Source organism: Polypterus senegalus, chromosome 10 (genome assembly GCF_016835505.1).
Source record: "Polypterus senegalus isolate Bchr_013 chromosome 10, ASM1683550v1, whole genome shotgun sequence".
Taxonomy (NCBI): domain Eukaryota; kingdom Metazoa; phylum Chordata; class Cladistia; order Polypteriformes; family Polypteridae; genus Polypterus; species Polypterus senegalus.
The window spans coordinates 19,414,652-19,428,655 of NC_053163.1; the positions used below are offsets into that span (position 1 = coordinate 19,414,652).

The 14,004-nt window shown below is 43.8% G+C and overlaps 1 protein-coding gene across 1 annotated transcript; it reads left to right on the plus strand.

The window, feature by feature from the left end:
• The first annotated feature begins 185 nt into the window (after nucleotides 1-185).
• LOC120536888 (tripartite motif-containing protein 16-like) lies at nucleotides 186-13,708 on the plus strand. Its single transcript, XM_039765429.1, has 6 exons — nucleotides 186-771; nucleotides 3,328-3,423; nucleotides 8,835-9,068; nucleotides 9,182-9,341; nucleotides 9,468-9,527; nucleotides 12,932-13,708. Exons 1-6 carry the CDS (start codon nucleotides 193-195, stop codon nucleotides 13,453-13,455), a joined length of 1,653 nt encoding a protein of 550 aa, XP_039621363.1. The 5' UTR covers nucleotides 186-192; the 3' UTR covers nucleotides 13,456-13,708.
• Nucleotides 13,709-14,004: the final 296 nt, after the last annotated feature.

The following is a 14,004-nucleotide window of genomic DNA, read 5'->3' on the forward strand; positions in this document are numbered from 1 at the left end:
ATGAACAGCTCATTTGAAGAGAATGCTACAGTCAGCTCTGTTTATGGCGGGAGTCTGCTCTCTGTTACTGTCCTGCCTCTCCACTGTTTGTCTATGGTCTGCTGGCTCAGATTTCAGTCTCCGCCTTAAGAACTACAGCAAGGATATTTGAGCACAGTTGTTGAACCGGATTCAATATTTAGCAAGAACACAATGGCTGAAGCAAAGATTTCAGTGTCTCACGATCAGTTCACCTGCTCCGTGTGTCTGGAACTCCTGAGGGACCCGGTGACCACTGCCTGTGGACATAACTACTGCAAGCAGTGCATTGAAGACTACTGGGATTCAACTGGAATGTACAAGTGCCCGCAGTGCAGGATGGTCTTTGTCTTAAAGCCTATTCTTCAAAGAAACACCATTCTAGCCGAAGTAGTCGAGGAGTTAAATAAATTCGACCTCAGCTCAGGTCCTCGCGAACACTTCATCAGCCCCAGGGATGTGCTCTGTGATGTGTGCATCGGTACAAAGATGAGAGCCATGCAGACCTGTCTGACCTGCCTGGCCTCCTTCTGCGAGACTCACGTCCAACCTCACAGGGTGTCCGAAGCCCTGAGGAAACACAAGCTGGAAATTCCATTCGATGACCTTAAGCGAAAACTCTGCTTGAGGCATCAGAAGGCTGTGGAAATCTACTGCAGGACTGACCAGATGTGTATCTGCTATTTGTGTGCGGCGACTGAACACAAGAGTCACGACACGGTGACACCTGATGTGGAGAGGACTGAGAGACAGGTAAAGTGGAGGAGCAGCAGGGTCATTGTGAGGGCTAAAACAAATCAGAACAAGAACAACAATGGGAAAATGACTGCTAAAGGGGGTGTCTAAATCAAATTTAAAAAGACCATTTACTTACAATAATATTACAATTACAGTGGTATTAACAGAAACCAGTCTATAACATATACAAAACATTCACAAGTTTCAGGCGTTCTACTTACACTTTACTATTCATTTTCTGTACGGCATAAAACATTATTTACAAACCAAATGTATTTAAATACGTCTATTATTTAATTTAGTTTATACAGTAACATCAAATTCAACCTTCTATGAATGCATACTTTAATAACAATAATAAAGTGTCGGTGGCTGGTTAATTTTTACCCACATTTCTTCTTGCTTTTAAAATAACCATTGTGTTGTTTGTTTACCTAAAAAGTAGAACAAACTGGGTTCTTTAAGTGAAGTATGTGGAAATTGCCAATATCGCTCTTAATTTCTATATTACGTTATAGGTTCCACTGGGGTGGCAACTGTCTGCGCTGAAGCAGCTCTTCCACATTCAGTTTATACCTGCTTTGGTACTCTGCTGCCATCTTTAGGATTTGTATACTCATTCGCATTTTCACGACGTCTTCTGTCATTTCAAATGAACAAACTGTATTTTATCATTTACTTCAAATATAGATTTTTACAGGATTAACAACAGATGTAGTCTTTCAGGTACTCTTACAATTCCAGCTGACGTTTTTTAGAGATTCTCGAACGAGTCCTTCTGTTTGAAAAACTCTTTTCAGTGAATCATAGCAACCCATTCGGGAGCGCGCCTGCGTGACGTCATCAGCGTCTGTCGTTTCGTCGGTTGACGTTTAAAGTGCGAGTCGCAACTCGTGAACGACTCAATACCCGGTAATCAGCCTAACGACTCACGTGAATTTGATTCGGGAACGAATCGTTAATAATTTCACATTCTCATTCACTCGTAATAAAACGTCTTACTTTAATTACTGTATGTATCTTAAACATGTTATCATTCTTTGTGTAGGGCAACAGGAAACGTCAAATAATTTACATATTATGTCTGCTTTTACATGCATTTTTATTACTATTTAATTTAACATTGTTTTTTGTATCGGTATAGGGCGGCACGGTGGCCTCGCAGTTAGGAGACCCGGGTTCGCTTCCCGGGTCCTCCCTGCCTGGAGTTTGCTGTTCTCCCCGTGTCTGCGTGGGTTTCCTCCGGCACTCCGGTTTCCTCCCACAATCCAAAGACATGCAGGTTAGGTGGATTGGCGATTCTAAATTGGCCCTAGTGTGTGCTTGGTGTGTTTGTGTGTGTCCTGCGGTGGGTTGGCACCCTGCCCAGGATTGGTTCCTGCCTTGTGCCCTGTGTTGGCTGGGATTGGCTCCAGCAGACCCCCGTGACCCTGTATTCGGATTCAGCGGGTTAGAAAATGGATGGATGGATGTATCAGTATACTGCTGCTGGATGATGTGAATTTCCCCTTGGGATTAATAAAGTATCTATCTATCTATCTATCTATCTATCTATCTATCTATCTATCTATCTATCTATCTATCTATGTATTACATACACACACACACACACACACATATATATATATATATATATATATATATATATATATATATATATATATATACGTCTGTGTTAGCACCTTAAAACTCCCCTTTTTTGGCATCCTTCTTCAGCTCAAAGTTGTGGAAGCTTTTGCCAGTACCATTATTGGTACCATGTGTTGCTCCTTTACTTAAATTGGAGCAAACTGACGATTCTTTAAATAAACTTTATTACACTTATTCAGCCACAGTAAACGTCTTTCTTCATTTTAATACCTATCTATGTAAGTTCTGGCAGCTTCTGAAGCTCCTTTTTTATATTCCGTGTATTTCTGCTTTGGTACTCTACTGCCATCTACAGGATTGTTGTGCTCATTTACATAATAACCATAGCCATTGACTTGTTAGAGTCTCTAACAGTAGCCGCAAAAACTAAACATTGGTGTTATCTTGGTACAATACAGAAGAAGATGATAAATCGTTTCCCCATTGGTTACAAAGAGGACTTCAATCTGTAAGGCTGGGGCCAATGATGTTTAAAAAAGAAAATGTTGTAATGGCCACATGTAGATAGATCCACCACTACAAGACCTCCACTCTTTCTTCTATTGTAAGGTTTATACAAAGTTCTCCATGCTGGAGCAGCTGTGTCATGTTAGCTCAGCACGTTTCCCCCAGAAGGTATTTGGTGCACCTTTTAAACGAATAAGACTTATGTGCCATCTAAAGTTGTATTTCTTTGTATTCATTGCCAATAGTTAATATTGTAGGAGACACACAGTAAGAATTTTTTGTACTCTCATCACAAAAATAAATCTGAACATGAAATTTAGCTAAAATCTATTCTGTCTTAAAATAATAATCAAGGATTTTATTAAAATTCTCTAATAGAAATAAATTTTTGAAATAAAAATTGGCAATCATTTGTACTGAGCATTGATCCATATTAATTAAAACTGACATTTGTGTTTTGGTTTTTCCACGCAGGCCCAATTGCTGACCTCACTCAATGACATTAAGGAGAAAATCCAGAGCAAAGAGAAATCCCTGGCAAAAGTGTCAGTGACAATATCACAGCTGAAGGTGAGTGTCACAGAGAATAAATTAATGTGGCAGGTGTTAGAAGAGTACAGCATCCCATTCACGTCCTAAAGCTGGGCATCTATGTGGCCAAGTCAGACTTGAGCTGACGTGGATGTGCACACAGAGTCGTTAATTTCTGGTGCAGTTTTATTTTTCTGGCCTAGCAAATTAGAGAAACTGCAGATTTAAAATTCTTTCCTTTTGTCTGCAAGGCAGTGCAATTTGACTTGAGTGACTGAAAGAATTCAATATGACAAAAAACTGTAAAAGTGAGAGGGGTCCGACAGAGGGCTAGATGAGTGGATTTGTGTCAGTAGATGAACTAAAAGTGTTGTTAACAGCAGAAAATGTCAAGAGAATAAATGAACTGAGAATTCTTACGATAGGACTCATGCTTGTGGCATCGAGGTAAACAAACCACTTGAGCCTTCTAGATCTGGATAACATTTAACAACAAGACCTGCTTTTAACTTGTCAATTACAATTGAATTCATTAAGGAATTATACCAACAAAGGTATTTTCTCATTTTTTCTTGTTATGTGGAGGAGCAATAGTTATGTACCTGCAAAGCATATGGCTGTTTTGAGGTAACAACATTGCAAACACATCATGACTACCAGGGGACCGTAGAGAGCCCCAAAACGGACACATGTTGATAGGATAAAATAAAGGATTTTTATTCCTTTCTCAAGAACTTCTCCGACTCTCCTTCCAATAGCAAGCCACAAATACGATTACATAATAACACAATGAATCTTCCTCCTTCCATCCTCCAGTTGAGTGTTGCCCACTTCCTCCCGACTCTGACTCATATACTTCAGGCAGTGGGCTCTTTTTACTAACTCATATACGAAGTATAAGGAAAGAATTTGATGTCGAGATTTTGATGAATCTCAATGTTTTAGACCTTCCTGATTTTCTTGTATATGAAGTATATGGAAAGAATTTTAATCATCCAAACATTCCATTTCAAGATTTTGATGAATCTCAATGTTTTAGACTCCCCTTAATCCGAAAATACAATTTTTGGAACCATGTCTGTGTGTCTGTCTGTGTCTGTGTGTGTAAACACAATAACTTGAGAACTCTTTCACTTAGATCAACCAAATTTTGCATACAAGTATTTGGTACAAAACATAGATTTCTCATATAGGGAAAGTATTGTAATTGTCCAAAGGTTCGATATTGGGATTTTGATGAATCTCGATGTTTTAAACTTCCCTGACTTTCTCATTTATGAAGTATAGGGAAAGTATTGAAATCTTCCAAAATTCCATTTCAAGATTTTGATGAATCTTGACATTTTAGACTTTCCTGAGTCTGAAAATACCATTTTTGTAACTGTTTCTGTCTGTCTGTCTGTATGTAAACACAATCAGTTGATGTACAGGTAGGTGGTATAACCTGCTTGGCATTGCTGCCTGTCGCACCTCCTCCGGTGCCCATGGGTCAGCTGCAGGGTCTTCAGCTAGGAACCACCATTCACCAACGTTTCGCTCCTTTAATTGCTAGAACGCTTCCTGGTGGCGGAGCAGTGACAGGGACGTCTCCCTGTCAACCCCTGCAGCTGTTATTGGGGTTATTTGTTCTTTCCCCAGCTCCTGTCCTTTCTCCTCAACCACAGCCAAAAGCTGCCTTTCTCTGCCTCTTCTGCCAGATATTTAATGGCCTTTCTTAGGTTCCTTCCAGTCACCCCTGCGTCCCTCAGGAGGCGTGTGGTTGACAGCCCACATACCCTGTGCATCCCACCTCCACTGGGTAGATGGTGGTCTTCCAGCCGGTCTCCCTGCACTCCTCAGCCAGCTCGGAGTACTTGGCCTTCTTGCGCTCGAAGGCGGCCTCTATCTCCCCTTCAGATGGAACGGTCAGCTCAATGAGGTGCAGCGATCTTACTTTGGTGGACCACACCACAATATCAGGGCGGAGAGATGTAGTTGTTATCTCCGTGGGGAACCTCAGCTGTTTGTTGAGGTCAACCCTCATATTCCACTCTTGGTCGGGTGAAAAAGGCCTCGACATCTCTCTTGGCCTGGTGTAACTTTGTCCCCCCCCTTCCATGACAAAGCTGGTACAGTCCTCTGATAGTGGTGGTCCTGTGCTGCCCTGTCGACACCCCTCCAGCACCTCAGCCAGTTTCCTCAGGACCTGGTCGTGGCTCCATCTGTAGCGCTCCTGGGAAAGTGCGATCTTGCAGCCTGACAAGATGTGTTGGAGACTTGCATTGGGCGCGTTGCAGAGTGCGCAGCTTTCCTCATTCCCAAACCACTGGTTGAGATTGCGAGGACAGGGAAGCGTGTCGTAAGTTGCACGAATCAGGAAACTGACCCTTGCCTGTGGGATCCTCCACAGATCCGACCAACTGATGTTCTGGCTGACGACTCCCTCCCAGGTCGTCCAGCCTCCTTGTTGGCCCTGCGACACGGCCTTGATCTTGTAGCTCTCTTCCTCTGTCCTCGACACCTCTGCCACCACCATCTCCTTCCTCTCCTTGCAGTTAGCCTTAGACCAGAACCGTGGCGCTTCTCCCCTTCCTAGCCCTGCTCTTCCGACCTGGACTCTGCCCATGATCTCCTGGTGTTGCAGCCTGCTGATGGCTTGGTCAACCTCTGCTTGGGCATTCCACTTCCGGCCAGTGGAAACCATGGTGTTGGCATTCCTCACTGACTGGTCGGTGGATTCCCTTAGCTCGAGCACCAGCCTGGACTTTTCTTGCTTGTAACCCAGACTGATGGACTGCAGTGGGAGCTGTAGTGTGTTCTTCCCAAAGAGGCCGGTTTCGGAAAGGCACAGTGGCAATCCCAGCCATTTTCAGATGAATGAGTTGGCTTTTGCGTCCATCTTACTCACGGCGGATGAGGGGATCTCGCTCATTTTCAGGGGCCACATTACCCTCCTGAAGAGTGTGAACTGATAGCACCAAACCTTGTACTTCCCGGTCGATCTTTCGCAGGCCATCCGTGAGCTGTTTCATGACGGACCTCCCCATGTGCTTGTCTGACAGATCTGCCTTCCCAGGCTTCTGATGGGTTGTTCAGCCAGAAGGGGGATTTTCTCTCCCCCGACGGTGAAGATGGTGTTGTCATTTCTGATTCCCCTTCTGAATGACAGGCTACGAGATTTGGAAGGTTTTATCTTCATTCTGGCCCATGACATCAACTCGTCCACCCTTCCCAGCAGCCGAGATGTACATGCTGCTGTCTGAAGGAGGCTGGTTACATCATCCATATAACTCCTCACTGGGGGTAACCTCTGACCAGATGGCGATTTGATTCCTCCAACCACTTGTCTTGCTCCGATGAGGATTATCTCAAAGGCTGCCACAAACAAGATTGGAGAGATGGCACACCCCATTGCAATTCCCACCTCCAACTGCTGCCACCCGGGGTGAAGTCTTGGAGGGCAAAGCACATCTGCAGGTCACTGAAGTATAACGCTACCAGATTCTTGACGCAAGGAGGCATGTGGAAGAACTCCAAGGCGTAGTTGATCAGCTGATGTGGGACTGAACCATATGCATTAGCGAGATCGAGCCAAACTACATGCAGGTCGGTCTTCTCCCGCTTGGCCTTCTGGATCTGGTCCCAGATCATCGTAGAGTGCTCTACGCACCCTGGGAAACCTGGAACCCCTGCTTTCTGGCAGCTGGTGTCAATGTAGCCATTCTCTAGCAGGTAGGTGGTCATCCTCTTGGCCAGCACCGAGAAGAAGATTTTGCCTTCCACGTTCAGCAGGGCGATGTTTCTGAATTGGCCGATGTCCTTGGAGTTTGCTTCCTTTGGGATGAAGACTGCTACGGCCCTTTGCCACTCTGATGGAATGAGCTACTTTTTCCAGACAGTTCTAATTAGATACCATAGCAGCTCCAGTACCTTGGGACAGTTCTTATACAGCTTATAGGGGACTCCGTTGGGGCCTGGTGCTGATGATGACCTTGCCTTCTTCACGGCTTGCCTGACTTTGCTAAGCTTGGGGGGCATGATGTTGAACTCAGCCGTCGGTGGCGCAGGCCGGGGCACGTACCCTGGTGTTCCTAGTGGGATATTTCTTAACCGGTCACTGCACTGCCTTTTGACGTGCTGTTCCATTTGTTCCCTGTTTATTTCAAGCTTCCCAGACTTGTTTCGCTCCAGCAATTGCCTAGCGTGTCTGAAGGGGTCCTTGAAGAAGCTGGCTTGCTCTTTCTGCTTTCGCTTGCTCCACTTGCGGATGCGTTCCGCTCTGCGGAGACTGGCAAGCCTTCGCCTCACCTCCTCCCACAGGACTTTCAGACCTTCTTTCTCTGCGTGGGGTGCCTTCCTCCAGCTTTTGCGGAGTTGTCGGCGTCTTTGCACTAGCTGGGTGATCTCCCTTTCCTCCTCCCCCTTTCTCTTGGAGCAGTTCTCGGTTTGGAGATTGCTTCGCCAAACCTGTCTTTGCAGGCCTTGTATAATACGTCTCCAAACAAATTGAGCTTGGCTTCGGCACCTCCACGCAGCCTTTCCTCCAGAATCTTTATCAGGTCTATATCCAATGTGTGCAATCTGAGCACACTTTCACTTAGGTCAACCAAATTTTGCATACAATTATCAGGTACAAAACAGATGTCTAACAACTTTTGAGCTGTTTCCGCTAACCGGAAGTGGTATTTTACCTTTTATTCTTGCAGCTGCAAAGTCTGATTTATTCAGCTTTACTTTTATAATAATTGTTGAATATATTATTAATGTGATTTAATTTGCTATTGATGATTCTTTAATATACATAATAAAAAAATATAATCATTGTCTTGCGGTTTACTCTTCAAATATCCATCCCCATATCTGAATATACAAGAAATTCTAGGGGAGAACACTATCAGAGTCAGGAATGCTTCAGATGCCTCTGTGGAGCACTTCCGAGCCATAAGGAAAGTAGGGAGGTCCTCCCCCGACAGCACCCTCTCTGAATCCCCAGGGACCCTGACAAGACTGCACTTCTAGACTCCATCTCCCAAACACCCCTGTGTGTAACCGAACTAGGCTGGCATGTAAGCACCACTGCCACCTGGTGTATGAGGAATGTAACCACTCCTGACTATTGGTTTCCTCTGGTCCCTCCATTAACTTACACCGGCCAGGTATAAGTTAATTATTTGTTCTGCCGGCCAATCCGTCTGCGTTGTCATACTGGCCTCCTTAATGTCTTCTTCCCTGTCTTACTCAGGATGCCCGTTCTCCTCTTATACCACAGAAGACACACCCATCTCTATAGTTTTTCAAGACATATCTTATTCCATGTAGATCCAATGTTAAAATTGACATTGTGTGGTGACAGTGATATTACAGAAAGCTTACTTTGTCTAAACAGAGCTTTATTGAGTTAACCTGCCTACATGACTGAAGCTAATAAAATTCAATTAACATGAGACTAAATCAAATTATGTTCTAATCAGAGATCTGCTGACACAGAAATACGAGAATATGAGAAGACCTTCACTTCTCTGCTTCGGTCCATTGAGAGGCTGAGGTCCCAGGTGACTGAAGTAGTCAGAGATCATGAACAGAGGGAAGTGAAACGAGCTGAAGAGCTCAAAAAGCGACTGGAGAAGGAGATCGAGGAGCTGAAGAGAAGAAACACTGAGTTGGTAGAGCTGTCACAGACAGACGATGATATCCATTTCCTCCAGGTAACATTATTGTATCTAAAGAAAACCAGGAGATCTTTTAAAACAGAATTGTTTCTCTCCTGGTGGATTTTCTAAGATGTCCCTCTCTCAGTTTTTTTCTCCTGGCCCTGCAGAAGTTCCCATCTGTGCGTGCCTGTTCTGAAAGTGAAGACACAACCAACACTGCTATAAATGTACATTTCTTCCTTGAGGATCTGAGGGAGAATCTGTCAAATCTGCAGAAGTGTTTGAAGGAGGTCAGCTGCTGGAAGTTTGTGAATATCAGCAAGAGTGGTGAGTTTGAGGGACTTCGCACATACTGCAGTCTTGTGTAAGAGTAAGTGAGAAACCTCATGGTAGAAGCTGAAAATAACCAGTTCTTCACGACTAATGCATACATTCTCTTCTTTTTCTCTGCAGAATACATGGTCCCAAATTCTGTTATGTCTAGCACAATTGATAGAAACATCCTTTTAAAACGTAAGTTTTAAAAATATTTTTAAAAATATATTGAAAATGTCAAGCTTTCTTATCTACTTTACTGTTTCACTGTGCATGAAGATTTGTAGAGGGAGCTGATAGAAGCTTAGGCAGGTGTGAGGGACCAACCAGGATGGATTCTGCTTCCTTGCCTGGCCAGAAAGTCATGGCAAAGGAATTTCAGTAGGTGAATGATCACAGTCCCAATCCATGCCAGGACATGGACACAGAAAGTCGCTGCATCAGCAGCTACAACCGGGGTTGGCATCCCAGCTACCATGGATGACACTCTGGCCGGGTTTGGGTACCTAGAAGGTCAGGACAGTGGGTAAATGCCTTCTATGGGCAGAGCACCCCCCAATTACAGTGGGTGGCAGCATCCTATCTGGTGAGCCCCAATATGATCACCCGCAGGACAGAACATTAGTTACAGTCCCAGGGGCCTGCCATGCCGGGTTCTGTGGAGGCCTCTAGGCAGAGCTGTCAGATACTGACAGCATAAGGACTGTTAGGGACCTGCCTGACCCGCAAGTAGTTTCTGGAGGCAATAGATTAAGCTTCGGAAGCACTTCCGGGTCTGAAATTAAAAGAGAGCTCTCCACCTGGCCCACGGAGTCAGAGTTAGGAGCAAAGAATAGCAACACTCCGAATAAATAATAGAAAGAGTGCAATGGGAAGATACTTTGTTACATAAAGATTGGTTGTGAACCTGGGACTTGTACGTGTAATTGTGTTTGGGTTTTGGGGCTCAGTGGCAGCCCCTAGAGGTCACACCAGACAGCCTTTTAGTTCTTTTTTGTTTGTTTGTTTTCCTCAATCATCAAAAGATTGTGATATTAGATCTGAGTGTGCTGAGGAGGACAAGGAAATGTTGACCTCAAGATCAAAAATTTCCTGTTTGACTGCTTTATCCAGCTTACAGTGAAATATGCATCACACTATTGTTTTAGAAGTTCCTAAATGTAAAAAAAAACTCCTTAAGAAAGAATACATTTGAATTTGAACATGATCAGTGAGAATACATTATTTTATGTAACATAGCATGTCAGTAGTGGCAATGATTTGAGGTTAATTGGATTTACAGAAAAAACATAAGAGCTTTGCTTTGCAAAAGAAATTGTGAAACAAGTTGTGTTTCATCATAAGCAAAATTTGCTTCATTAGCGCTTAATGTTTTCATCTCATCTGCAACCTCTCCAGAGTGATGGCTCTGAGGCTAAGGATCTGTGTTAGTATCTGGAAGAATGCCAGTTTGAATCACGTTACTGCCTGAAGGGACCCTTGAGTAAGACTCTGCACCTAATAATCGCTCCAGGCATTGACCCTGCACTCTGACCTCCAAAGGTCATGCGAAAAGAAAATTCCCCCTCGGTGATTATCAAAGTATATCAATTCAAAACTTTAAACATAAAATGTGTATAAAACATAAACATATACATAAAACAACTGTCACCTTGTAATAAATGCATGAAAACTTGTATGCATTAAAAATATTTTGATGAGCGAATCAACTCACACAAACTTAAATTGGGAACTAAACCCCCAATTCCCCACAAGCAGAGTTTCTCCATAGAGGACTTGAAGCTGATGAGGTTACAGGGACACAATTCATTATCTTAAAAGCCTACAAGTCTAATCGCAGCCAAATCTGGGACTGTGATCAGGACACAGAAAATTGTGCTAGACTCTGGAAAGCCCCCTCATGTCAAAAGCAGTATATATACAGCTGACTTACAAATGAGTTCAACATACTCGAGTAAACATTAAACCTGGGGCTGTTTAGGTGCAAGTGTGACAGGACAAGAGCTTGGAACAAAATACAAGCAAGTTACACTTCCTAGGTTACATACACCTAACAGCTAAAATCAGCCAGACAGGAATTCACCAAAGAAGAGGGTCTTCAAATGCTTCTTAAACATATTGAAGGAGTTTGAATTTCAAAAGGAGGTCAGCAGCTGATTTCACCACCAAAGAGCTACACATGAAAATAGCCTGGTGTGAGATTTGATGTGATTCAGAGGTGGCATCACCAAACGCTGCTCATCAACAGGCCTGAGTGGTCAAGAAGGAGCAAAGGACCTCATAAGTGTCTCCATTTACGTAGGTGCTGACCCATTAATTACTCTGCACATCAACGTCTGAGCTTAATGATTGCTGCTGCAGGAAGCCAGTGTAGTGATCTGAAGAGAGGAGAGACACGTGCCCACCTCAGCTGATTGAACAACAGATGTGACACTGCATTTTGAATCATCTGCAGCCATCTGGCAACACATGCTGGCAGATACTGTAGTTGCAGTAGTCCAAACATGACAAGACCAAAGACTGGACCACGGTTGTGTTGCTTACTCTGTCAGATATTGCAAGACGGAGAGGATATAGCAACATGGTCCCTGAAGGACAGCTAGTCACCTAGCACCAACCTGACATTGCGTCTCAACTTGGCCGGTATTTCCAGTAATGAGCCAAGGTGAACAGAGATGGGGTACTGAATAGGTGGGATAGCAAGAAGGTCTATCTTGTTCCAGGTGTGACCCGACATTTGCGCGATAGACATATGAGTGCCCACAAAATAGCGCCCATTAAAACATGGCTTCAAAATCTCGCCGACAAAATCAGCAGACAAAATCGTGCCGACAAAATCGCGAAAGTTTCATTAAATATGAATTACTAGTTTAAAGCATATACTGTATAATAATGTTTATTTTAGAAGTCAACATTATGAGACACGGCACGCAGATAGTCCTTAAGATCACGCCCTGCATATGTAGGAAGAATTGCAGCGCATAATGCGCACATACGCGTCCCACTTTTTGGCCCCTCTCGCGATTTTGTTGTGGCGATTTTGTCGGCGCGCATTTGTCGAAAACCAGTTAGCAAGTTTGTCGGCGCTCATTTGTCCGTTGCGGGTTTGTTGGCGCTCATATGTCTATCATGCTTTTGTCGGTGAACTGTTCTAGGCTAAGTTGGAGATGGTGTTCCTTCATCCAGGCTACAATATAAGTGATATATGCAGAGATTCTATCCAAAACCGTGTGTTCCCTTGGAGGGAGTGACAAATAGCAAAGCTGACGAGAAGTGGGGTGCTAAGGTGTGTAGTAACAGGATCATCGATAAATGAAGCAATAAACATCTTACAATCAGAAGATGTTTAAGCAAATTGATTTCTTTTTAGGTAAATGGAAGCCACCAGCACACTCCACACCTCTCTCAGATTCAAATTCAAGCTTCATGTTATTGTAATGTATCTGCCTGTCCTCCACAAACAGAGACCACATACAATAAGTACGACATTGTACATCATATACAACATTGAACGATAATGCAATTTTAATCAGCTATTATACGTTTAAGTGTCAAAAGGTACCCCCTCTGATTTTCATTTCTCGCTGTCTTTTTTTCTTCAGATTCCTGTGAACTTACACTCGATCTCACCACTGCAAATGATCTTCTTCTTCTTTCTGAAGGGCATAAGAAGGTGAAGTTTGGCTGGGATGATACCCAATATTCACCTCACCCAAACCGATTCGACTGTGTGCCTCAAGTTCTCTGCAAGGAGGCTCTGTCTGGGAATCAGAGCTACTGGGAGGTGGAATGGACTGGAGACGGGACTGTGATAGGAGTCACATATGAAGGAATCAAAAGGAAAGGAGTGGAAGATGAATGTTTCCTGGGACGTAATGACCAGTCCTGGAGCTTATGTTGTTATGTTTCCCATTATTCTGCTTGGCACGATAACAAAGAGACGGTCATTTCCTCCCCACGCTCTTCTAGAATAGGAGTGTATGTGGATTTTAACAATGGCACTCTGGAATTTTATGAAGTAACTGACACTATCACCCTCTTGCATACGTTCAAGGCAAAGTTTACTGAGCCCCTCTATGCAGGTTTATGGGTTACTGACAGCGTAACAATCTGCCAGCTGAGTTAGTCCAGTCAGTAACTGTAAACAGTAACTGGCTCCAGCTTCCATAGTCCTCCTCTGGTTTAAAGATGGATAGATGGTGCAGCTCATCTCAAGTTTAACATAATGTGTTTTAGATGTTTTCAACCTTGCAAAAACTTTAACTTAGCTCCCCAGTGGTTTTGAAGAAGAGACTTATCATGTGTGAATCCATCCATCCATCCATTTACCAACCCGCTGAATCCTAACTACAGGGTCACGGGGGTCTGCTGGAGCCAATCCCAACCAACACAGGGCACAAGGCAGGAACCAATCCTGGGCAGGGTGCCAACCCACCGCAGATCATGTGTGAATATTTAACAAAATAAAGCATTCAGAATTTCACTATAAACAGCAGAAGAAGGAAAAATGGCAGCTTGTTCAAATGTAGTGAATGGAATTTTAAAGTAGAGCAGTTCATGTCTCCACGTGGCAGGTGGCAGTGTTCCTGAGGGCTGAACCCACATAGGACACCCTCAAGGCATGCTGGGCATTGACATTTGGAAATGCATGGTTTCCAAAAGACCCAGAAGTGCA